The sequence below is a fragment of the Ambystoma mexicanum genome, chromosome 1q, assembly GCF_040938575.1.
Source record: "Ambystoma mexicanum isolate Mex_15411 chromosome 1q, UKY_AmexF1_1, whole genome shotgun sequence".
NCBI lineage: Eukaryota > Metazoa > Chordata > Amphibia > Caudata > Ambystomatidae > Ambystoma > Ambystoma mexicanum.
The window spans coordinates 1,391,002,366-1,391,029,963 of record NC_090922.1 but is presented as its reverse complement, the minus strand read 5'-3'; the positions used below and the strand labels follow the sequence as shown (position 1 = coordinate 1,391,029,963).

The 27,598-nt window shown below is 42.6% G+C and overlaps 1 protein-coding gene across 1 annotated transcript in view; it reads left to right on the top strand.

Annotated features, from left to right (window-relative positions):
• LOC138548018 (cytochrome P450 4B1-like) overlaps positions 1–27,598 on the top strand; it is a 312,989-nt gene that overhangs the window by 248,898 nt on the left and 36,493 nt on the right. Inside the window, exon 10 of the mRNA XM_069642250.1 lies at positions 2,433–2,497. Coding sequence (XP_069498351.1) covers positions 2,433–2,497 — 65 coding nt within the window. The remainder of the gene's footprint in view (positions 1–2,432; positions 2,498–27,598) is intronic.

Genomic DNA, 27,598 nt, shown 5'->3' with positions numbered 1-27,598 from the left:
ATTAATGAACACCAGGGATGTGTAAGCGAAGCGGAAACAAATAGCCACAAATGACAACTACTGCCGCTTTTGTTTGATGAGAGACGCTTGTGAAACTTTAGAGCACATCATATCAGAATGTTGTGCACTACGAGCTTTGCGTGAAATACATTACACAAGGCATTGTAAATATTTGTGCCTTACAGGACAGGATCTGTGCTGGTCATTAATTTTGGGTGCTTATAACCTCCCTTTACAAATTGCAACTGTCAACTTTTTAACATGTTTAAAGTTGGAGACTACCGAAAACTAAAATTGAAATTGCACACGGAACAAAAAGAAAAATATGATTACTTATGTGATTCCATATGTGGTGAATTAACTTTGATGGTTTTTTTAAGCAATAATACCCCTTTGTGTCGATTTTACTATACATTGGTTGTATGATTATATACTCCTTTGTCCTCCCACAGTTTTAGTGGTTTTGCAGAATGTAAGATAATTGTAATGTAAAGGATAATAATATGTATATGGTTCTGCAATTGATATGTAAAAATGTATTCTTGTGTATCTGATATTTGAAAGGTTGATTTAATTCAGCCGATACAAATAAAAAAATCAACAAAAATAAATCTGCAGAATGAAGTGTTTCAAGCACAATACTGTCATGTGGACCGTACCAAGGCATATATAGTTACCCTGACCCTACAGCTGTTACCCCTGGCCCTAGAGACTAGTCAGGGCCTCCGTGGAAGTCCGATTGAAAACTGTACTTTCGCATAAGCAGTGCATGTATATACTCTCATTGGGGGATAATGATAAAGAAAAGAATACACGTGTATGAGGTCAGTTGCCAGTAGACTGAAGGAGTCATGCCCTCCGTGGAAGTAGTTCAAAGTCTTTAATTTAGCTTCAAATGTCGATGAGTTTGTGAACTGTCTTCAGGACACGAACAACCGAAAAAAGGTAATTAATGGCTTTTAACACATATGGAACATATATGTATGGTTACACTTTGAAGCTGAATTAAAGACATTAAAATACTTCCATAGAGTGCATGGCTCTTGCAGTATATTTTCAACAGACCTCAAACTCGTATCATTGAAGGTCACTCTGTTCTCCATATTACCATCTAGAAGATAAAGAAAATAATGCCAGCTGAGTGAACACAACCGCTAAGAGAACTCCTGAGAAGCATGCACCACACTTGGGGAGAAATACAGATTGGTGAGGACAGACCTATGCTCGGAGTAAGGAACAGAACAAGGGCAACAACATTTGACCACCTGGCAATACTTTAGGTTTGCTTTTGTGGCCCTCACCGTCAAAAATGACCTTTTGGCTCATTCTGCCTGGATTGAAGGTGTTGCCTAAATCAATTATGTTCAGAGAAAAGGCAGAAACATGGGTGTGCACAATATCATCGACACTGAAACGCAAGAACTGTAAAGCGTTCTGATTCATTTAGCAGATAATTGACACAAGGGTCCCTGTAATATATGTCTGCAAGAGCTACGGCTAAAACAAGCTCCCTCTAGCCAGACCTAAAATTGAACCAGAGCATTTATTTTTTGGAGTGCCCTTTCTCACGATTTGCCTCATAAAACAATGGTGGTTGTTAAACATATTCATCCAATCATGGCTTCTAGTGCAGGTTGCTCTTAGTTCCCTAGCAACTGGTAGAGATGTTTTACAGCTTCTAGTTTCCGACTGCGCATCCAAAACTATACTGCACGCACTGTCAATGGTGCTCGAGATACAATCTGTGCTGTTGGTAATGCAGTGATCATGTGCAGTATTAGTGATTCAGATCCCATGCTGAATTCCTGGAAAGTTGAATGGCCAGTCCTAAGGTAGAACAATACCAAGTTAGCTCAGCAGGTCTAGTGAAGTTTGCTGAGATGAGTATATCCAGGGCAGCCTGTACATCTTAAGCTTTCCCAGATCTGTCTGAAGAAGTGTGCGTTGAAATTCACAGTTTCGACCTTTGGACTGGGCAAGGGGATGGGGGTGCTGCACCTGTGGTGATCATCACAATTTGCCATGCATGCGATTACATATTCTCATCTGAAGCGCAAAGGTACAAGGATTGATTGTATTCCCATTGGTGAAAGCCAAGCCAGGTCTATCACTTTGACCTCTACTGCAATGTACTTGTCATGTGGCATCAGCTGATGTGAATCATGCACTACCATTGCTGCTCTGATTCCCCACCCTGATCATTTTTCTGCCCTTGGCCATGGATCACAGCCCTCCTTGTGGAACGTTCTATTGCTTCACACATATGTCTGCACTATAGGAATTCATGCACATACATACATGAGAAACCACATCCATGGTTAGGATATGGTTCCCACAACTCCCCGCGCACTCCTCTGCAATAGATGTTCACATTTTACCTCAAAAGCTAGGTATGTTTTTGAAATGTAATTTGTATTCCCTTTTTTTCACAGGATTTAATATATTTCTGAGCATTTTCTGCATCCAGAGACACCCCAGCATATGGAAAGATCCAGAGGTAAAGTAATACATTTGACATTATGATGACTCATGTTTAACTTCCTAGTGAAATTGTTCCCGAGTTATTGCCTGTGCTAAAGCCATTGTGCTTGTGTTATTACCTGGGTTAAAAATCCCTCTATTATTTCCTATGTTAGTCATATATTCAGAGTGTGTGTGTGCAGTATGGGTGCCTCTGTGTGTACATGTGTGTGTTATTAAAGACCTACCTGAAGCTTAACCCTCCTCCTTATACACTGGATCATTTCCTATACAAACCCCTTGCATTCCTGCCAGCCTCATACATACATTGGTCCCTACATTGGTCCCTAGTGGTTTTAAGACATGTATGACCAAGCACGAACAGGGGAACAGGGGAAGCAGCATCTGCAAAGTATTGGTTTGTTTGTGTCATGCGTTGTCTGTGTGTGCGTGCATGTGTGTGTGTGTGTGTGATAGGTGCATTTTAAATATCTGCATCTATACATGTCCGTGTAGTACTGCATGCCACTATTCAGAGATTTATAAATATAACTGAAGTGATACCATTTGATAGATATCAAGACAATACCGTTGAATAGCTTAGTAAAGGAAGATTGGTTAAAGTGGGGCACAGGCGGTTGTCAACATAGCAGGCTGATAGTGGAAGCCAGGTTTCAGCAATCCTTACCTTATGACAGGCTACTTACTGAAGCCAGATGTATGACCTTCCTGTCTGATCGACATTCAGGAAGAGCTTGAAATGTCACAAAGAGGACAAGGTGGAGAAGCCTTTTCAATGGAGAGATGAAACCGCTGTGTGTATGCGGGTGGGGCAATCTTAAGACACAGACCGGCTAGCCAAGTCATTCATATGTTCCTCTGTATGTCCTTCTTTCAAGAAGAACCTGCACTGTAAAAGAGTGAACAAGATGGAGAAAAAAAAAACGTTTAGATTAAGGTATCACAGATCAGGCAAAAGGTATATATTGTGGGGCAGGTTGACCATCTTAATCGTCTGAGGATGTTGCGGAGAGATAGATGATGGCATATGCAGGCCAAATGCCGTGCAGCAGGGGCGAGTCTTTAAACCACGGCTTCATTTCATTCAATATTACTTCATGTTGTATTGCATGAATGTATTGCATGATGTGCACCTAATGCAGATGATTCCACATTGAATGGACATAGTTTGGCCTCTTCATCATTTGTATCTTTTCGAACCAGTGTTGAAGATGAAAATGCTGCGGCAGGCTGACCTTAATTGACGTGTTGGTTGGAATTGTTGATGACCAAAGGGCAACATTCTCAGTAGGTTACTTTGTTCACTCTAAGCAAGGTAAGGGCCAGAGTACACCTCCATGTGAGTGCTCTCCTAAGTGCTCTTGGACCAGGGTCCTTAGTTCTTCTTTTTCCCCCAGCCATTGTTCAAGACAGCGCTCCTCGGAGTGAAAGAGTCATTTACATTCTATGGAATTCATAAAATTACACACCTTCTGCTTTGCCTGTGTCGGGTCTTTCGTGGTTATCCCTGCAATTGTCTGGATGGTGCATTAGTCCGTCAGGACTTGTAGTGTATCTGGCACCATCACCCATGTTTCCCAGGGTCATCATGCCTTAGGTCAGGTGCCAGACTCTTTTAGAACTGTTTCACCTAAGAGTTATGAGGCTTCCCCCTCTTAATTGGGCTGTGCCGGTGTGTTCACCCCACTAGGCCTGCACAGGCACCTTGGGCTTCTCCTCTTCCATGACAAGAAGTGCAGTACTGCCCCCAGTCGTGGGACAATGCTCCTGTCTCTTCCCTCTCCTTTGGATCCATCCATCCTCTTCATCCTCTGTCTCTCTGTTGCTTCTCTTTCTCTCACTTTTCTATTCTTCATCCTCCTTTCCTTTTCTGTTACTCCTAATCCTCTCCACCTTCTCTGCTCCCTTCTGTTTCTTCCATATCACAATCTTCTCTCTTCTCATAGTACATCCTCTGCTTTCCTCTCCTCTCCATTCTCCTCTTCCACTTGCTGCTCACTTTTCTGTGCCTCCTCGCTGCACTGGCACTGTTTTGGCCTTTCTCAGTTCTTATTGCCTTCATCTCCTCCTGCTCTGCTCATATTTGTCTCCTCATCTCCCCGTTCTGTCCTCCCTTCTCCCCTCTCATTCATTCCTAACTTTGTCATCTTTTCTTCCTCATCCCTTCCATGTATCCTCCTTTGCCCTTCAACTATGCACACTGAGAGCTAACTCCCAAATAACTAATCTGCTGAAACTCTTATTTAATGATGCAGGATTGGGGATTGGCTGAATATTTGTTTGATAGGCTACAGGTGTATGCAAGGTGTGAGTGGGTCCTCTGATAGGTCAAGACCTGCTTGAACTACAATAAAGAGCTGCCGGCTTCTTGGTTCTGTTAACCAGACTGGCTTACATCTGGCATGACAGCCATTTTGAAATCATTATTAAAATCATCCACGCTCTGACAACCCTTCGCAAGCATTGGCTAGCGGTACATTCGTAGCAGTACAACTTCCCTCATATCCTTGGGCTCTGTGGTCTCTGAAAACTTGGGCAAGCGGGCCCGGAGCTCTCTTCTCGAGCAGTACATCCAAACTCTCTTTTAGACCAACGTGTGTCCCGGTATGCACATGGTAGATCGTAGACTTCCACTGAAGCAAATCACAATTGGTTTACATGTTGTGTTTCATTATTGTGCATGTGTTTTCCATATGTCAACAATGTTGCCATGGCAGTGGGAGTTTGTCTATATGTAAGACTGGAGAGTAGATGGACGTCCTGGGATTTTGTACATTCTGATCCAGCTTTGGGGATCCAAATAGCGAGGGAAAGAGAAGCTGGCTGGAAAGGCTCCACTGAACACATGAGCAAAGTGTCAATATTTGATCCATCAATGCAAAGCTGGTATTTGTGCATCAAAACATGTCAATATTTGGTTACTATCAGAATCCTAGACAAATTGAGTACTGTTGAACTCGTCGTGAAGTAGCAAGTTCTTCCTACCAATGTGATTCTCTGGGGTACAATAGTACAGACTGAGAAACCAATTGGTTGAAAGATGTTATGGACACACTGGAAACCCTGATGGCTGTAGGGAAAAGCGAGTGGTTAACACTTGTATCATACAATGGCAAGACAGATACATAAAATAGCCAAAGAGACCAACCTAAGGTAGGATTGCAGTGAATGCCAAGGAGAACAGTTGTACCAATATAACCAGCCACCAAGGAAGGTGGTAAAGCTGCAGGTAGTAAGGAATGGGTTTTAATTCAAGAAATGGCTACAGTCAAACAAAAGAAGGGATAATGAAGAATGTGTACTCTTACCAGTGTGTTAAACAGGAGTTGCTACAGTGGTGTAGTCTTGTCCTTGTTGTTCTATAGGAAGGCAGAGTCCATATGTCCGTTAAATGATGATCCAGTAGGAGGAAGCCTATCCCGCCGGCACGAGGACGCCTAGAGTGCTGAGGCAGTCTCTAGTCCAGCACTGTTCCCTATACCCACCGGCACGAGGACGCCTATTAAACAATCCTGAGATAGTTAATAATCCAAAAGACAAGCGTGATTCAATCGGGGGTTGGCTAAGTAGGACATCTGTGAATGAAGGGTCCAAAAAGCAGCCGGAAACAAAAAGGTAAACAAGAGGAGTTAAAAACATGAAAGCAGGTCAAAACACTGAGTTCAGGTAGCAATACTAGGGCAAAGCAGGAAAGCAGGTCCAGAACAGCCCGAGGTCAATACGCCGAGTCCATGCAGCAATGAAAGGGCAAAGCAGGAGAATTTCCAGGAAGCAAGCCGTAGTCAGTGAGCAAGAAATCCATACGAAGAAAACGCTGCTGTCGGTATCGTAATACTTGATCAGAAGCATTGAGCAGAGCCGGGGGCGGAGTTAAGTAGCAGCGTTCCGGCAACATTGTGGACACGTGATCAGGAATGTGGGGAATCACGTGGAAGACGGAGCGTCCGCTGCCCGAGTCACCATGGCAACCCCCCAAGTCGGCACTGGTAATACCGGCAGTGACGTAACCCTGGAGATGCCAGTCTGTGTATGCCGTTCTGTGGGCCAACTGCTGGTCTCCGCGGAACTCTGCCAGCTGGAACTGTTTGCCGTGAACTGAGAGGTGAGAGGATCGGCTGGGATGCACCACAAGTCTGCTGCCTTTTTCTAACAGTTACATTGGCTAGAGTTCTCTGAGTAAACATGGCCAACATGTGGAAGTTAATGTTGTATGCTTTGATTCTGGCTCATGGAGTAGAATGCCATTTTGTCAGTGGTGTCAAGGCTGCTGAGATGTCTAGTGGCATCAATCTGCAGTGGTGACCTCATAACAAGCTGTCATGAGCTTTTCTCTTACTATTAAAATGGTGATTTAAATGACTTGGCACTAATGGGGCTCAGACTGCCCATACCTTTTTTTATGTATTGAGGATCATGCAGAGCTTCCCTGCTTCAGAGTGCAGGGAGTAGAGAAAGGAATGGAAATGTCCAATTTCGCAAATCTTCCAGAACATGGCTTTTTCAACAACACCTGACCAAGGACTAATTCCAGTGTATGCACACACCGATGCACAGACCTCAACTCACAGTACTGCTCTACTGTTAAGAGGCCAGACCAAATTCTGGCAACCAATACCCTGTACTGAACTCTACTGCTCTCTTGCTCTCGAGGAGGGAAGGCAGGCAATGGAAAGAAGCCATCCACTGTTAGCTGCACTACAGTCACATTCCTTAACACCTAAGACTTTTGAAAGACAATATAAAGAACTTGCCGAGGCATAAAAGGACAGTATGTCAATACCTGTAAGAGCCACAGAAGTGGTGCAACATTTTTGGAGCACATTTTACAATTTCACAATTATAGCACACAGGATGTAGATTGGGTGATGGAAGGGCTGGGCTCAGGGGAATGTTATCTTAGGTCAAAACTAGTGGTTGAATGATGTGGGCGGCTGGAGAATGGATGGGACGTTACCTGAAGGCCAGGGCGATGGGTCCTGAGTGGTTTCCTGAGTTTCAGTTGATTAGGCTAAAGTATGAAGATCCCGGTGAGGAGCCACTGATGACATGAGTCCTTTCATCTTGAAGGAGCTCAGTGCAACGCCTTTCAGGTAGAACAAAGGTTTCTGGATGGTGCATGAGGATGAAAAAGGGGGTTAGGTATTTAAGCTCATTCCACATGATGGACCTGTGGGAGATGCATGCATTCTTGAACAATTTACAGAAGATTTCCCAAGCCAGTGAAGTTTTGGGTGATGTGCACCTATTGCTATTTGCCCATTATCTATATATTTCCCCATTTTTATTGAGCTGTAGTGGCACGGTTAGCTTCTTAAGGGACGCAGCATATGTAATGTCGCAGTAATCCAGTGTGAAAGGACCAAATATCTGATCTCATCTTTGCGTAGGAGGTCAATTTGTGGCATGAGTATTCTTACACATGTCTAGCTGGCAATTGCCTTTCTTCACCAACATGTTCACTTGAGTTGCAAAGGTGAAGTCTGAATTAAAAATAACAATGAGGATTTTGGCTTGGTAGTTCAGAGGTGGCAGGGGATTCAAGGAAGTCAGCCAGGAGAAGGTTAAACAGCTTTTAAACGATGCGCTAAAGGGAATGATCTCTGGTTTGTCAGATCCAGACAGAGGCTGCTGAAGACCATAGGCTCCGGGATCTTTCCAGTGAGTCTAGCGGCGTCTTGCGGTTGGTTGTTTGCTGGTCCGAGATGGATTATAACCTGGATGTCATGTGCGTAAACTTGGAATTGTTCTTTGAGGGTTCCATGATGACCGCCAGAGGCTTCATGTAGACTTGCACCAACAAGATATAAATCCCCCTTTAATAATGCAGTGTGGAAGATGATGTTTAGGGCCTTGTAAAGACGAAATAAAGCGAAAACGTGTTATTTTCAATTCCACATATGCCGGAAATACCACCTAATTGTGAGTTTGGATTGCACGAGATATTGAAATGAGGTACTTAGACTCCCTTATGTACTCCATGCAGTACTTTCTATGAACCACATTCTGTAAATATCCCATGTGATTGCAACTCATAATGAGGTGTTTTTTTTGGCAAATGCCACATATCTAAAATGCTACTTGCTTTTAATGTTTTGTATCAACATACATTACAAAATAAACTAGTTTTTGTGGAACTTTGTGCCAAATAATGCAGTGATTACATTAATAACAATAACATTTAATCTACACAAGCCCTGAAATAAGTACCGCCATATTATCTCTGATTTGACACCAGCTAGACAGAATCATTACCAGCGAATATATAATTTTTGCTCACATCCTTTTCAATTGCTAGCCTTAGTCTAATAATCACTATCGTTAAAGATAGCATATATACTTCTAAGCATCGGAGCCAGAACTGCTCAGACTTGATATCATATATATTACAAACAAAGTGACTCAGATAGAGTGTATGCTTCCCAGCCATTGGATGGCATTCAGTTATAATGTGCCTGGCGCTAGCAGGTTTATCTATTTCCTTACAAAGATGACAATATCATTTAATTACAGGGATATTCTCCTGTATTTCGGGCAGGGGAATTGGCTCAAGTATCTCTGTGGTGTTAGATATGTAAAATGCAACCTTGCAAAAGTATAAAGACTTTTTATTTTACCATCATGGTCATGACCCAGACATCAATCCCATTTCTTTTCATGTGTTTTGAATTCGTGCATAAGAGCGCCTCTACCCTCATCCCAGCATAGTGTCCAGGTTATCTCTTTAAGGTATTCATCGTTGACCGGCACTGTCATTGTTTTTTCTTGATCCTAAATATAGAGTTACCTGCAGAGGTCATTATCTTAATATATAAGATGTCTCTGTTTATTGTAGCGATAGTGGCTAAAGAGGTGAGGCCCAATTCGAATCTTATAACCTCAATCAGGGTTCCTTGGGATAATCCCAGCAGTTTGCGCCATATCTCCCATGGGACCTCATTTCACCAAAATGCCAGGGGTAGCAGAAGTGACATCACATGACCCGTGACCTCTGATGACATCACAGAAAGTGATGCCACTGGACCACATCATGGGAAGTGATGGCACACGACCTTTAACACCTTGACAAAACAGGAAGTGACATCACATAGCATTATTCCTCTGTACACTAAGAAAAATATGGTTATGATATCACTGTAATATAATGTAGATTTCATACAAGAATGGAACAGCATATGTAGTTTTAATATCAGAACATCACTCGAACTAAACTGTAAACAGACAGAGCATTGCGAAGAGCACTAAACCCCAAAGCGCAGACATCCAGTGCCTGCCAGTGTCTGACCACAGACTGGAAACAGCAACTGACCAACACAAGTCCAACCAGAAAAACGATGGGCTGGAGGGTTGCCCAGAGCAGTGCCAGTGGTTATGAATTATTTGATACCTTCCAGCCATCACCTTTCTGTTTTGGTTATTTGGTAAATTACCCACAGTTTTTTTTGTTAAATGGTAGATAGAGGGGAAGGATGTGTTGCAGGTCACAGTAATTACAGTTTTAAAAAAAAATGTAAATGTAAACAGCCACAGCAGCTGCATGACATCACCCCTAGAAAAGGCCCATTTTATTATTTTCTTTGGTGCATTATATCTTGCTTAATGCCAGCCTTCTCCAGCTTCTGAGAACTTGAACAGGAACTGAACCCATGTTGCTCTGCATCCTCTTGTCCCAATGCAAGTGGGTTGCCCCTGAGCTATCCTTCCAAATAGATATATCTTTGGATTGAGGAAGCAGCAGATGGCTTACTTCAAAGGCGGAGGTCAACTTCCCGTAAATTAATTATCTCACCTTGAGTCTGTCTACAGTCTGCCTGTGATGCAGGTCTGGCAGATCTGGGCCAGATCACACAGCGCCCAAGCAGGATTGGTAGCAGAAGCCACTGGGGCACATCCCTCTCATCACAGTCCCAGTGGCTCTCTGGATTTACAAAGCGGACAATGAGAAACACTGGTGAGATTTGCGTTCAGTGCTGTCACTGAGTACTACAGGATGCTCTTACCCATCCCCAGCTAGCTAGACCTACCTCCCATACCCTTCCTATTTCTACAGTACTGGGTATGAGCTGCACAGACAGACTCGCCTCTGAACGCAACCATTCAGGCATGCTTCACTTATGGACTGCCAACGTGTTAGTGACGGCGGGTTCATGGTTATCCCTGTTATTCCTTCAGCTAATGAGATCTAGATTCCAGGTGAAAAAAGCTGTGGCACATTTAGCTACATTTACAACCACCTTTTTCAGGTTCAACACAGATATCTACTCTTGGGACTGCCTCTTTGTCCAGTAGGCCAGGGGATGTAAGGACAGCTCTAGGGGAAGCAGAGGGGGAGCCAGGGGTAGCAGCTGCTACCCCTGGCACTCACCAAATGACATCCCTGTATCTCACCTTCAATTTTGTTAATCCATTTATCATGGTCATCAGTACCATCCTCTAGTGCATACATCATGCTAATGACTACTTTCTTTTTGTAGGCTTGGATAACTCCAAGTAAACTAAAGCTTGAAGTTTTCTGGCTAAATACCTTAAGCATGGCCATCACTGACAGTGCTTTTATTCTCCTATGCAGTCGGGCAATGTTTACCTATGTTTACCTATGTTGAAGCACATACATTTTGTTTTCTTTATGTTAATTACTAATTTAGAGTTATAATGTACTCTTGGCATATTCTTGAATAGCCTCAGCACTTCTTTTCAGGCCAATACATATGTGGATGAACACAATCACATCAGCCAACCAGACTACATAATTGGTCTTTACTTTTGAGGGGGGGCAGTTATTAGTCTTCTGCAGGACCTGCACCAGGACTACTAGGAAAAGATTGAACAGCATGGGCGCCAGCACGCAGCCTTGTTTTACACCCCTCATGGTCAGTACCTCTTTAGTAAAGTCACCCATGCTGTTCAATGTAACGTGTACCAGGATTTTGGTGAAAAGTTGTTTGCTCAATGTCCGCAGTCTTGCAGGAATACACTTCCTTTCCAATTCAAACAAGAGGATATTGCGATTCACTGTGTCAAATGCTTCAGTGAATATAAACAATGTATAGAGAGTTGGATAGCCTTTTGTTTTGGCTTCTTTAATAAGTGTGTTTAGCAATAGAATGTTGTTTGAAGTGGATAGGCCAGGTCTAAAGCCCGTTTGGAGTGCACTACGCATATTTCCTCTTCTAATCCATTTTTGGATTCCCTAAATAGGAAAGTTGCGATGACCTTGCTTGGCACATCCAGTAAAGCTAGTAGTCTATAGTTGTCAGAGTAGTTCTTTGCCCTTTTGAAAAACCTGAATCCAAAGAGCTGACTTCCAAGATATTACCAGTGCTGAAGATGGTGTTCATAGATAGAATACAGTGCCTATATATCTCACACTGCTCCTGTGTTCCTGGTAAAAAACGCATCACCTTGTCATTCACAGGCCACCATTATTCTGGGGGAGTTGCCATAAACAAAAACATTTTTGCAATCTGAAGTGATTTTGGGGCTGGGTACCTTTTGAAATCAGCCTGGAGCCTCTCAGTGTGGAGTTCCTCCAACAGCAAAATCCCATTTGCATGCTGTGGTCAGGCTGATTTAGACGGCTCATCTCCTTCTGAATAGAGACATCCTTCTGCAGCCTCTATGGAAAACCAGCACTCCTATGAGTGTGAGTGCTCCCCCATCCAGCCATATTGTTCCATTAATATCCAGAATAATACTGATAGTCTCCAGTCTAATTGTGTGCAAGATATTTTATAATCTTTTTTTAATTATATTTGTTTTTCAAGTTTATTAAAGGTTTAACACCATGCCCTGATTCATGGATTATTAGCGCCAAGAAAAACGGGATTTGTGCGCCATTCTGCCCGCAAATCTCCATTTGTTAAACGGGGATTTGCGGGCAGAATGGCGCACACATCCCGTTTTTTTCAGCACAAATGAATCAGGGCCCATATTTCATCACAGATACAAAAATAAACTATAGTCGACATACAGTAAATATCCAATCAATATATATGTAAATCTACATACACATAAAATACTCTCCATTAATTATTTCATCAACGCACGCTATCAACAATATATCTAAACGTCCTAAGATTCTCCATGCTTTTTAAGAGATAATTACCTTAAACTTTACCTTCGCAAGATCATTTCCTTTGCATACTATTGTCATAAACATTTCACCCAACTCCAAATGGATTATTAAAACAACTTGCACAAGTTCAATAGCAGGGGTGGAGGTGTCACTCTTCAGCCTATCCTAGAACCTGTCACTATCACTGTCCGAAATCTCATTGGTTGGTAGAAACTTTCCAAATCTTAATTTCCTTACTTTAACTGTTTCAGTAGTCTATTAGCCAATGCTTCAATACCTCTCCTGCGTCAGTACTTTTACATAAGTGGCACATTCTCTCATTTCACTTTAATCCTTGAATGGGACCCACTTTTGTAAGGTACCCAAAAGGGTAATGTGAAAACATATGTATATAGATCTATAATTAAGGCTCTGAATTCTATAGACAGAACCCATCGTGGTTTTGTATCATCGATGATGTCTTGCAAGTTCCATGAAAAATGTATACTTTGCGATCTTATCTAGATTTCTACACCACTCTGATGATTTCAGTTTTTTATAGACTTTCACTGGGTTATTTATTAGCTTTCCTTTGTCCAAAATTATTTTATAATCAAAACAGAACCTCTAATCCTGTGGTGCGGGCTAGTCACTCCTTGTCTTGACTTGAAAACGGAGGAGTGAAACTCACTCCTAATCTTGTGGGGAGGCATCTGCTAATGCTATTTTTTTATTTTTATTTTTTATTTTGTGTACTTTTATTTAAACCTTTACAATATAACTATTGATGTGAATTTGCTATTTTAATACAAACAAACGATTATAATATACACATAAGAGCAGATTATTTGTGGCATTGTTTGACTCGCTGGGATGTATATTTATGGATAATACATTTTCAGATATTTTTAAAATGTTCATCACACTGAAGAGCCCAAATATGGTGTTTGCAGAAAGATATATTTTTTTTTTATCTATAATGCGCAATTGACTTTAGGTCCTTATGATCTTCCACTATAAATGTATAGATCATAACATAATTAAATCTCTGATCACTTGATAAAATATGAAACTTTTGAAAATCTTTGACTTAAATATGGACCAAAAAATAAATGTTTTCAACAGTCTTACATTGCAAACAAGCTCTTTTCCATAATATGGCTATAGGAAAGCACCATATATGATTTTCCCTTGGGGTAAACATTGTCTTCTCACCAGAGCCAGGTAAACTGATTTGAAAAAGAGGAGCCAAATGCTTCTTAATTGGACAAAACAACAATCAATGATCTTAGTGTTGTGACACATTCCTTTGGTGGAAACCTGCTACTCCAAGCCAACCCCAGTTTGTAACCAACACACTCTCAAGCTAAATAGAATAGATGATTATTGAAAGTAATGGAACTTCTTTTATGAATGCATTATTTTTCCTTGACAATATTTATATGACTTGACCACTGGAAAGAAAGAAGCACATTTTAAAATTACAGAATTATTTTCTCTATAAATGTTATCCATATTAAACAGCATACAGAGAAATCGAGCTGTAGAATAAATGTTCTGGGGCCCAGGTCAAGATCTTTTGCTAGTAATCATAATCCATATGACTGGGCCTTAGCACTTCCACATGCAGCAAAGGTCTAATTTCCACATGAATATTTCTCTGCATGTCTATGGCGTCAATAACCCATTGACAAAGGTTCACAATGTACCTAAAGGCTGAGAAAATGGTAATAGTTATGTCTCTCGAGTGCATAGGACTTATTCATATCTTGTAGGTACACACTTCTTTCTAATTGTAGTGAGGAGGCAAAACTCTGCATGAGACAAGCTCTTTTGAACATTGATTCTTCAATATATACTGTATCTTTTCAATTTATTTTAGGGGGATATTATTCATATTCAAATTTCCCCACGGGTTTCAGGCCTCCTAATTGGAAAGCGCCTCTCTGCTGGTGCTAATCTGAATTTTGAGCATAATGAAATATAGAATTGGAATCCCACTATTCTCAAAGGATTCCAGCTACTTCCATTTCACAGGCAGCAAAATTAGATTAAAGGATAACTATGGCCAAGGACTTTAGCAGACTGGAAACATACTATTTCATGAGAATGTGTCTGCTATTCAAGTTACATAACTTTAATTAACACATTGAACTATAGTTTGTACCAACCCATCTGAATGCAGGGAGCACAGCTGGACTCCAGTAGTGTAAGCTTGTGTTCCCTTCTCTCACATTTTCTGTTCCCGGAGCCAGCTTCCATCTCAGTCTTCCAACTCCTAGAATGTTTCTCTACGGATTCCCATTGGCACACTTTTCTCTGATGTCCCTGGGTTGGCTATACTAACTCAATAGCACACACAAGAAGCATTGGCAATGCTAACAGGTTGCACTTTTGTGTAGGCAAGCCAAGGGCATTTGACAGGCACATCTGTAATGGTATTATCAGGCAACTAATAAGAGTGCCTGGCAAATGCATACTTCATATACACATACCAAAACTGTTGGCTTTGCAAATGCTTGTTTTTAACAGGACTTCAGTGAGGGACATGCAGATAGCTTATAAATCGAGTGGCTGAAGGCAAACCTGGCTAAGTCATTTTTATTACACTAGTAGAACGTTTACAACTCCAATTGAGCAATTAACTCTCAGAAGAAGATTGCTTTGATAAAACACTGGCAGGCACTTCAAGCCCAAAGTGTGATGATAGGAAAACAAGCTCAAAGGACTTCTATGAGGGGGTGATTGGGCAGGGAGGGACAGGAGCTGGGTGTGAATAGCCATAGGGATTAGCATGACCATAGGCAGTCAATGGGTGGGCAAATAACCAAAGCACACCTGCAAGCTGCATGTCCCTCCTCATATGCCATTTCTCCCTATCTGTACTCTAAAGTAATAGTTTGGGGTTTTAGGTATCACATGTGACATCTAATTGCCCAAACTAAAAAGTATATCATGGGAAAGCAATCAAACGATGTTTGAAAAGTGCATCAAACAACAATAGAGAAGCACTCTTCGAGACGCTAGAGAAAGATTAACAGTAGGACCATTTAGTCCCTGTAAAAACATATTACATTTGATCTAATACATTTTTTAAAAAAAATATAAAGTCCAGGAATTTTTGGAACAAGGTCCTGTGCACCTTCCTAAACTTATGTTTGCTTAAAAATGTTAGAAAAGAGCTAGACCAACACCTGGGATGCCCATTGATGCAAAGGAAGTTCAATAATTGAAATTTAAAAAGAATGTTCGGCATAATCACTTTCTCTTGCAATTTAAACTATATTGGAATGACGATGGGAGAAGTAAACACAAACATTATTAAACTTTAGCACCTTACCATGGGGTGGCACAGCCTCCCAGCCAAACAGGAAGATAAGAATGAGGTCTTTATTTCATGGTAATGGCCCATTTCAAGCCTTCGCAGAAGTGGCAGGCTGCCATCTTCCTCACCGGGACAGAGGTAAGTGCGCTCTGTCATGTCCCCTTCCCCACCCCAATTTCCACATCCCCAGCCCATTTCCACCCCCACCCCACGTACCTGGGGCTCTGTTGTTCCTTTTTAGTGGCAGTAACACCCAGTGTTCCCAGCACATCCCTGTAACGGCAATGAGCATCATGGAAAGGGAAAAGGGACTACATATAGTGTCCGTCTCCCTTGTCCATGACAGCCATCTAGATTTGGAGTTCTTTTCAAGTTGAGAAGGGGCAAATTTCAAAATTCACATCCCAGAAAAAAGAATTCTGGGTTGCTAATAGCAACAAACCGATCTGAATGGTGGCATTTCTGGGTCTGGTAATGCCCCGGGCCATTACCTGACCCGATAATACCCCCTGTCCGTCAGTGTTTAGTGCTTCATTTGTACAATGCATTGATGAATCCAACTCATAACTGCTATTCGATTGCCCAGCATTCTTGCCCTACTAAGTGGTAAACCCACTCATTCCTTCTTTTCGAGTGGAACGCACGTGATCCATACCGTCATTCTTTCATCATGCAGTTATCACTCCTTATCCCGCTGCCATTTTCCAGCCGATGAAAACCCGTCGCCATGAATCACAGCAGTTCACCAGTGTGTGCATGAAACAATGCACCTCCGCAATCTGTAATATTGAAATGTTAACATGTGGGGGGCACCATTGCGGACCAATTTAAAGTAGAATCTGATGCTCCAATCTTGTATTTTAAAATAAACGATGAAATGAGTCTTGATGGGTGACTACATGACAGCCCCACGAACAGTAAAGAAACAATGTCATTTCAACCTTCCATTAAAAATGATACTGAGGAATGTCATCCACCCTCAAACTTTGCCAATGAACAATATGGCAGACACGCCAAAATATAAAATAGTTTGGATACAAAGGAATCCGACTGAACACACACACACAGCAACCAAATAGGCTGTGGACACATTGAAGGGATGGTTAATTCAAAAAGGCCATTCATCTAATTCTATACATGAGCCACTTTCTACAATGGCCTCTTTCTTGACACAATTCTATGCAGAAGTGTGAACTGTATCTTGTTCAGAGCACCAGCCAGGCATTAAGTTTTGCTCTAACCGAAAGGCATTTTCAGATGGATAGCCCCCACGAGGGTCAAGTTTAGGACTCCACTCGTTTTCATAGGTTCCTTTCACATGATCATTGTTGGAGTTTCTGATTTGAGAGCAAATGGTTGGTTTGCTCACTTTCTTCACTTATTGTGTCATTTTTCACCGAAGATGGCTACCACCGGGAGAAACAAATGGATCCATGAAGGAGAATTCCATACAGAGTGCAGGAAACCTTTCTATAAATAGTATAATTTGCCAGTGTTTAGGGTTTTCATCACACTGACCGAGGGGTACTGATATTATTCCTAACAAGGTAGCAAGAAAATATATTTTTCATAGATAAACCAATGATAATCTTGCATTATCATTGGTCCATGTAGACTATCTGTCCTTACCCTAATCGTTAGAAGCATCACATAATTAGACCTGTATTACATTTAAGAAACAATGGTCTTCAGATTATAATTCTTTAAAATAATCAAGTGACCCCTTAGGATTTGCTCATTGCAATTTGTATCATATCATCAATGTTTACTTATTAGACCTGCTATCTGAAATTTCGACGGACCACTTACTTCATTATTTTCGAAAGGACATTTTCATTGGTAGCTATAGATTTAATGAGTCAATGTTTTGTATATGATAATCACAACTTATTGTATTTCGTAAATAGGTGCACAATGCCATGTTGTGATGTTTGAAAACCAGGTGGTCTTTTCACATGTTATGGGAGATATTTTTCAATAATGCTGTTAGTGATTAATAATTAAGCAATACATCCCGAGCTTGGGGGCATTACGGGGTAAGGTAATGCCCCAGGGCATAAGCTAGAAGTTAAATCAAGGGTTTTAATGTTGTGCCGGGGGAATTACCTGCCCCAGTAATGCGGCCCCAGTGAGGGACGTATTGCTATTAGTATTCCGGAACTTTGTACTTGAGCGTGTTTGCTGTTTCTCAATTTGAAAAAAACGACAAACCCGAAGTCCCTTCTACATTACCATGAAGGCCATTGCCAGTAAGGAGATGCGCTGTGAACACTGAGTGTTCCCGGCTCCAGCGAGGGACAGCAGAGTGCAGGGTAAGCACAGAGGGGTAGGAGGTGGGTGCGGTATGTGGAAATTGAGATTGGGGTTGCGGGAAAGGAGGGGAAAGGGAGCACAAGCGCACTTACCTGTTTCCTAGTGGGAAGGATGGTAAAGCCTCCATTCTGAGCCTCTTGATTTGCTAGAAGGTCGCCACAACTACCCATCCCCCACCCACCAGTTACTAATATTTGCATAAAAGGAAGTGTTTTGGCAAACTGTTTTGTTACCAAGATATTTAACCATATAATGATGATACTTACATGACTACATAAGACACTCTTTGCTGGAAATTATGCTATCATTTATTTATGTATATTTGTGTTGCCTGGCTATCTATAATTTTCTATTGTGTGTCTAAGTTTCCTTTCTAATTATGAAACTGCCCTCTTCCCTTCAGCATATGTGTGGCATATTACTGCCTCACCTGATCTGTCCGGATTTCTCGGTTCACCTTTTGGTCGCCGCATGCCACATCACACCACTAGTTGATGACGTGCAGTACTCTCCTTCACAACACACCCAAATATCACTGAGGCTTTTCCTTGTTCCTGGCTTTTCTTCAAGTATCCAACTGAGACCGGTTCCTAGTCTCAGTTGGAAACTTGATACTCAGTTGGTTCCTAGTCTCAGTCTAGAAACCCCCATCCCTGTACCAGACAACTGCATCAAAGACAAACTCTGGTGCTCCAACATGCAGCAAGCTCTAGCCAACAAAGACACAACCCTACAAACAAAAATTGCCAGGAAAAAAGCGACTCTCTCCGACAACAAGCCCACTAGCACCAACCTAGAGCACCCAAGTAATTCTACCAATCGCCCCAGATTTAAGTTCTCCAAAGTTACCATAAAAGAAACAGAAAGTACTATACTATCTCTTAAACCCACCAATTGTCAAGGCGACCTATGCCCCGCTCAACTTCTAAAGGATGCAGCCAGACACCTGGCCCCCTTTATCACGAAACTGATCAACTCTTCCTTCTCCACCAATACCATCCCATCCAACCTCAAAGAATCATGGGTACTTCCTCTATTGAAGAAGCAGTCCGTAGACCCACTAATACCCACCAACTACCACCCGATTACTACAGTGCCTTTTCTCCTAAAGATCTTAGACAAAATGGCATACTCTCAGATTCAAAAAATAGGCTTTCGGCCCCAACATGGGACAGAGACAGCCCTAATAGAGCTCAAGGCACAGATAGATGAACTCAGGGATGAGGGGAAATCAGCCCTCCTTCTACTCCTGGATTTATCAGCTGCCTGTGACCTGGTCGACCACAGGGTCCTAGGTAACCACCCGGACTCGGCAGCTCGATTCTCCACAGAAGCCATAGCGTGGCTACAATCGTTCTTAAATAACAGGACTATGAGAGTTTTCTCACCTATGGCAGCAGCCAACCCCATCCCCATCACATGTGGAGTGCCCCAGGGACCGTGCGTCTCACCCACCCTCTACAGTATCTTTACCAAGCCCCTTTTCGATGATCTGGACCTTCTGGGTGTCACCTACACTAACTATGCAGATGACACACAGATTCTCCTACCGCTTACCGGTGATTACGACAAGGATTTGGCCTTGGTGAACGAGATATATCTCATCATCCAGGCATGGATGGCCACCCACGGTCTATGCTTGAATGATGACAAAACAGAGATCATCACCCTGGGCACTCCCTCAACCCTCAAAAAAGTCAGCCCTGAATACTCAGCCTTCAACATAGACAATAACATCATCACTGTCGCCAAGGAGGTTAAAACTCTGGGTTTCTATTTGGATTCCATGCTTTCCTTCAACAAGCAGGTCAATGCCTTGGCCTCGTCCACGGCATATACTTACAAGTTGATTAGGGCAGGCAAAGCCTTCCTGTCACACGACAGTTGCATTACCCTAGCCAGAGCCCTCATCTTATCCAGGCTGGACTACTGCAACGCTCTATACATAGGAGCCAACAAACAAACCATCAAAAAAATCCAACTCCTACAAAATAACGCACTGAGAGCAGCCCTAGGAATCCATAAGAGAGAACATATCTCTAATACTAGAAGAGCCAACAACTGGCTCTCCACTCACGATAAAATAAAACTAAAAGTTGCCTCCCTCACCCACAAATGCTTCAATAATGCAGCACCCCGCTACCTATCTGACAGACTCACTCGGAAGCCTGCCACAAGAATCACTAGACTTGCCAATACCAACTACCTCTGGATCCCCTGATACAAACTTGCCAAAATCGGAGGCAGCAGCTTCCAGGTCAAGGCAGCCTTCCTCTGGAACTCGCTACCATCCTCTCTAAGAATCAATCAAACCTATCAAAAATTTTGCAAGAGCATTACCAGTTGGCTCATAGAAGCTGGCATCTACGCCTCTCCCTCTGAAGACCTAACGTTCCCAAACGATCGCGTAACCGCCAGCTCTTCCGCACACAGCCACCCACCACACTTCTTGCCGAATATGCCCGGCACATCCCTTGTGAAACTTTGCATGCACACACCTCCTGCTTTCAATGCGCCTGCCTGTATATATCTTAATCTCAACGTGCCTACAAGTAACCAATTGGCACCTGTACCTAAATGTACTTTACATGTTGTAACCAAGCTGTGAGTATCCTTATGCCTTGCGACTGAATACCCTCGGGTCTGGAGCGCAATACCAGTAATAAACTAAACTAAACTAAACTAGTGGTTTAATGGCTGTGCAGGGTGAATTTCCCAGCCTGTCATAGCTCTAAACTCTTGATTGAAGTACATTAGGCTAGTGTGCCATTACTGTAAAAAGAAAACCCACCCAAAAGGCTTTAACACTTTATTATAACATTGGAATGTTGGTGGGCCATTGTAAATAATAGGTCAACAGTGCACCTTAACCACTGTTACAAGGGCTGCTGTTTCTCTGTGATCATTACGCATTAATGCTCAGTATCTCCATTATCCACATTCCACCAGGGCAATGCTAACTGCAAGGTTCCATGCACTATTTCTAGCTATTTCCTTTTTTAACCTAGTTTAGTGTTTTTGCCATACTATAATGCCCTCAGCATTCACCCTTCCAAATAACTCTTCTGGGGTTAGATCAGACATGTCAGCACGGGTCTGTAATCTCAAAATAATACATATTTTCTGTGTATATAAGTTACCAGTTCAACTGCATTATATATTCTATAACAAAAGGAGGCATCATAGTAGACAAGAACAAACATCCAAGCATACAGATTGTTAAACGATAGACAAGAACAAACATTCAAGCATACAGATTGTTAAAAAACCTCGAATTACCAAAGGGCCTCCTCTTTCGTCCCACTCCTCACTCACTCAGTGAGGGCTCCAAACCAATCCCATCTACCTTCCCTGCTCCCTCTTATTAGGGCCATAAATGTAAATCCTTGGGATGGCTTTGCCTGGTTTTGTCTTCTGCACTTCGTATCAGAACAGGACATCTCAGCATCCTTGCATTCTGGGACATTGAAAATACCAAACAAGGAGGCATTTTTGATCTGGCCTATCTTTGGACGGCATCAGACTTTTGCCTTTTATTGTTAGAGTTTCCCTGAGAAGGTGGGGATTGAAGTGGACCAGTTTCCCGGTGGGCAAGGGGATGCTCACAGATCATAACATGCCAGTAATGCATAGATTATGTCACGGAAAAGTGCCAGAGTCAATCAGAGGGGAATACAAATGCCAAGTGACGGGTACATGGAAATACAGCTTCACCAGCTTTTGCTCCTTTCTGTTTTTGCTGGTCCAAGTGCTGAATATACTGGCTGCTAGTTGAATTCCCCCAGAGTGATTCACAACATGGATCACAAATCGTGCTTATGCGGCAGGTGTCTTTCTTCCAGGTCAAGGTCCCAGACACCTGCAAAGAGACATGACTCCTATCACAATGGGGGCGAGCGAAGGAGATGGCCATCCAGAAGGGACAAAAGTTGATCTCCACACAGGTGCCTACATCATGAACAGGATACATATTGCTCAAATAGGGACACCCAGGACACATCGAGGGGAAGTTAAAAGCCTGGACCCAATAAGTGCAAACGCTGTTTCCCTGGCTTGATAGTTGCATTTGTGATACTCGCTCAGAGAGATTCACAGCATGGATCACAATGTTTGCAGGTTCCACAGGTGTCCCTCTTCCATGTCACCGTCCCTGGTCCCTGCACATAGAGATGGCTCCTATCACCATGGGGTTAACATAAGAAGATATCACTCTAGCATGGACAAGAGTAGATTTCCACACAGATGCCAGCATCATGCACAGGATAGATATTTCTCAAATAAAGGCACTCAGGATCAGAGTAGTTTTCCTTGGGGGCCTAACACCATTCCCTGAACAGCCACAGACCAAGGGTGAGCTTCAGGCTTTAGTAAAAGAGGTGTTTATGGCAGGCTGAAAAGAAGAGGAATCAGTCTCAGTTGCAGGTAAACGGCACAAAAACCGAACTTATGATCTTCGGTTCACCCCTAGCCAGAAAAAGATTAAGCTCAGACTACACAACATTAAGGATACACCAATCACAGTGGCGGAAAAGGTCAAGACACTAATAATCTATATGCAAGCATCACTTGGGGCTGAAGCCCAGGTAGCATATTTAAAAAGAAATGGTCAATATTACCAAAAACTTCTAAAGAAGATTAAACCTCTCTTAAATAAACAAAACACCACGACCATAGCCAGAGCTACGATACTATCAAGATTGCACTATGGAATTGCACTTATGCTAGGTGCTAGCAAAAAATGTATAAATCAATGCCAAGCTATCCAAAACAACGCGGTTAGAACCATCACCGGCGAAATCCAACAGGATCACATCACAGGAGAAAGGAGAAACCTGCATTGGCTAGCCATAGAAGAAAGAATAACATTTAAATCACTGATGCTAGTTCACCGCTCCACAAATGGAAATGGTCATATATACCTCAAAAAACAACTTAAACAAATATGAACCCACAAGAAATCTCTTTGAAAGATCTTTGAACAAAGGGCTTCTAGAGGCCAAGTTATCTAAAAAAGTAAATGGATTGGGCAGAGCAATCCCCACCAAAGCCATCGAAAAATGGAATACACTACCAGAAATCCAAATAACTGAAACAAACCTAAAAAAAAACGTTCCTATTCAAATAAATCCTTCACAAATATGACTACCCAAACTTAGAAATCCTCTTTACTGTGATGTCCCATCATCATGTCCCTTGTCTTTGTGTAAAGCGCTCTGATGCCTGCGGGCTACAGCGCTATAGAAATAAATAAATAATACAATGAAAATAAAATAGATGCCTGAGGTGGAGGACGAGGAGATTGACTGAAATAAGAAGGGGCGTTATACATCTTTGAAAAGGAAACCAGAATTCCTATAACATGTTGGGAGACCCTGGAAATCACCCTGCCTGAGTTTAGTGATGAGAAGGACAAGGATTTTCTGAGTAGATTTAAAAATCTCCTTGATCAACCTATGCCCATGTTCGAAAGCATCATGAATCTTACAGACGGTGAATGATGTACCTGAAAAAGCTGGCTGTTCCCAAGTTCCTCTCAAAGAGGTACCCGGTAGGGGGAGGATTGCATAACAATCAGATTTTGTGATTCCTAACCTTATTGGAAAACCAGGGAAGGTGGCTGGGGACATGGCCCGAGTGTTAAAGTGGACCAGAAAATGGACACCACATTTAGAGGGACCCTTTTAGGCTCTAACTTATCACTTTGGAATTATGTGCATGAAGTATACTCCTGGGATTCCCAGTGTAAGGAACTCCAGGTGGCAACAGTAAAGACAGACAAAAGTGATCACAGTTCAAGGGTGTTTATTAAACTGAATAGGTCGGTTGGAAAAACGCCTAATCAAAACCTAAATCTAAGGTGGGAGCAAGCTACGACCATCAAATAATAATAAGGCAGTCCTAGTGGCGTCTTGTCAAATGAAAGGGGCCTATACTAACAAAAAACGATTGCCACGCTCCACAACTAAATACAAAAAGAGTGTGGGATAGGGTTCACAAGAAAGAAAGAGGTGTTCACAAATTATGTCAGGATGTTATAGCTGGGCGTCTCCCTTCCCCACGTTTTGAGCCTGAGACGAGGCGAGACGCCTGAGTACAGCACACACTCTGGCTTTCCCAGCACGAGGCTATAGTTCCGTTTTCAGATATCAGGATCTTCGGTGGTTATGTATCTTATCTACAAAAAAGTATCTTGCATCTGAGGACCTGATGCGTTCAAAATAACACAAGAAAAGTTCCTCTTCCGTATATATGTTGGGTGATTTGAATTTGAAAGGATTTATAACGCGCACACATTAAACTTAATTGAGTCCTGGCTCAGGTGGTAACATGTAATAGAAGGGAACATCAGCCTAGTAGAGACCAACACCACGGAAATTCAACAATAGCCAGAGTCGTCAGATTTACTTGATGGCTTTGACCCCTGGGTCCTCTCTTCCGGGCTCAAACCCCTCTCGAAAGGTAGCCTCCCTCTGGCAGGTTCAATACAGCTTTTATTTGAAATATTCCATCTATTGCGTTACGTTGGGTGATGGCTTTCACACCTGGGTCCCCCACTTCCGGGCTCAGACCCTTCTCGAATGTTAGGCTCCCACTGCCAGGTTCACTATGGCTTGTATTCAAGTGTTTTCACCTGTAACATTCACAATTCTCAATGTCTTTTTAAACAATCCACTGTCGACATCCCTCCGTCGGGTACACTCTTGTCAACACAATGTTCATTAGGACATCATGCTTCACCCCGTTCTGCAGGCAACCCCTCAGCCGGGTTCACGTTTATCAGTCACACAGTTCCTTTTACTTTATCACGACACAGGATTTTTCCCTTAGCTTTCTAATTACTTGCCGTCCAAAGACTTTCAACTGTACATGGGGGTTTTACTCGACCCCTGTATGACCACTTTCACAGTTTCCTTGCGGCTCTCTTAAGGCCTTCTGGTATCAGTATTTTCAACAATAAGGGGGATCAGCCAGAATCCTTCGGGTGAGCACCCACTTGGCGCCAGACCCGCCTGCAGCTGGGTTTCCCCTGCAGTGGTAACAGTTCTCTGATTTCCCTTAATTTGCCATTTGCAACTTTCGCCCAACACAGTTTAGTTTCTTATTGGTTCTCCTTCGACTCCCTGGCTGTGATGATCCACTTGGCTTTTCTTGCCTCTGGAGTCAAGGATGGTATCATGGTAGCAAGTGTCTCTCCCTGCCGTGGTTATCAGCAAAGGTGAGCTCCGTGCACTGTTTGCGGTCGTATGATTCCTTCTACGGAGGCTTTGCGGGTCTGGGTTGAAAAGGGCAAGGCTGCTTCTCTCCATGTTGCCACTTGGATTCTCGCTGCTTTTCTCCTCTTGAACTGCAGTCCTAGAATAGCTGTCTCCTTGAATAGTCTGCCTTGCTCGTAGTGTTCTCTCGTGCTCCACCTTTTATGCCTGTGGGGAAGGTAAAGGGCTGTCAGGTGTGTGTGGTTACTCTTAATTGCCTGACTCTGCCTGACCCTTGCATTGGGACATGTCTGGTAAAAGGCTCTGGTGTTAGTCCATTGTATTTCATGGTGTAAGAAAGTGTTCCTGTCGAAAAGGGGGAGGTAGAGTTTCTGAGTATTCTACGTGGTAGGATGGGGAAAAGGTGTTATAAGAAAGGGGATACAGCGTCTCACCCGTCGGTGTCCCACTTCAACTCCTCGAGGACCCCCCATCCAGGTGATCCTCCCTCACTGGTCCACCCCCAGCAACTGGATCCAATAGCGGTGAGCGTGTTCTGGTCACATGGATGACAGATCCCCGGGACTAGTAAGTGAGACACCTTCAGGTGTCACACACCAGACACTGCTGAAGCAACTGTATATACTGTCTAGTACTCAACCAGGAAATAGAGATTGGGACAACCAACCAAGTGCATGGAAGAAAAAATTAGGCTGTTGTCAAATACAGAGAAAGCTAGAAGCATGGCTGCAGCACAGACAAGCACCACTACCACTGCAGCACAACACAAAGTAATATCTAAGAGCATGGCTTACTGACAGGGGGTAGATTATTGGCGATGCTCTTACAATGAGTCATATAAGGGCAGGCAATTCTCAACTAATCTGCAAGCCTCTGTCCTTCTATCTTTTAAGATTGCCCACTCTTCATTATGGGTTTGATGCAGTTCAGCAGACTGTGGTTCTTTAGGCCCATACAGAATCAGGAAACATTATATGTGATATGCAAATAGATATTTCTACTCCGTGAAGGGTGCAGCGAGCTAAAACTCAGTTGTAAACGCTCCTAAGTGGAAGAAATTCCATAGAACAGGTATTTGACCCATGTTCATTCTCAGTAGAGGGGCTCCCACACTCCTTTGCAACAGTATATGTGGTAGGCAAGACCCAGCTATTCCAAATATCTAAAGACCCTGAAACAGATCAGGCCTTTAATATCAGAAGATAACTGTGCCACCTTAGCTCGAGCCATTATAAGGTAATAGTCTTAATGCAGGTTTAACAAAGCAGTCCATTCGGTGATTACGAATTCTGCAAAATGCTGCTGCCTACGTTGTTACAAACTCAAGTAGACGAACACATGTGTACCCATTTCTAAGAAAGTTGTACTGACTTCAGATTCAAGCAAGGGAAAAGTTTAAACTCTTGACTCTAATTCAAACCCTTCATGGGCATTCAATTATGGTACAGTCTTACCTTGCATGCTAGGGACTATTGATTCTATATGAGTTTAGAAAAAGATTGACAATCTTTTTTTCTACTTTTGTCTTGAAGCATCATGGTTGAGTGCTGGGAAACCCTTTGTTAGTAACCCCAGTTCAAATAAACATTACATAAACATCTACTTGCACCCGCAGTAGAGAGAGATCATTTGGGTGGAAGATTGTCCCTCTTCCACACTGTGTGGCTAAAATGGCATGAAGCTCTATGGGCTGACAATGTGACATGAGCATGATACATGGTTGGATTTTTCATTCCTCCTTTGGGTGATGTGATGACCATCATGCCTCACAATCCACACAATAGCAAGTCTCTGCTTGACACTATTCAGAACCTCATAAGGAAGAATGCCATCAGGGTTGCCCAATGTCAGAAAGAGGAATGCCATTATTTCCCCAGTGTTTCTGGGGACAAAGCTAACAGGAGATGTATGGTTGATACTCCAAGAGGCTCCATTTCTGGATTCCTCTCAGAAAGGGCAAAATGGAAACAGTACTGCAGATGTTCCCTCTCATTTTGCAACGTGATTTTCTAAGGAGGCTGGCCATGCAGGATGCATACTTTCACAGGACCCACTGAAAATATCTCCGAATCATCCTTCTGGATTTTCACTTCCAGTTTGTGGTATGGTCCTTTGGCTCCCCATTGTGCCAAAATAATGACACCAATGGTGGGTCTATTAAATAATGAGAGAATCCATTTCATCCAGTTCCTCTCCTTCCCCCAGAAGCTTGCT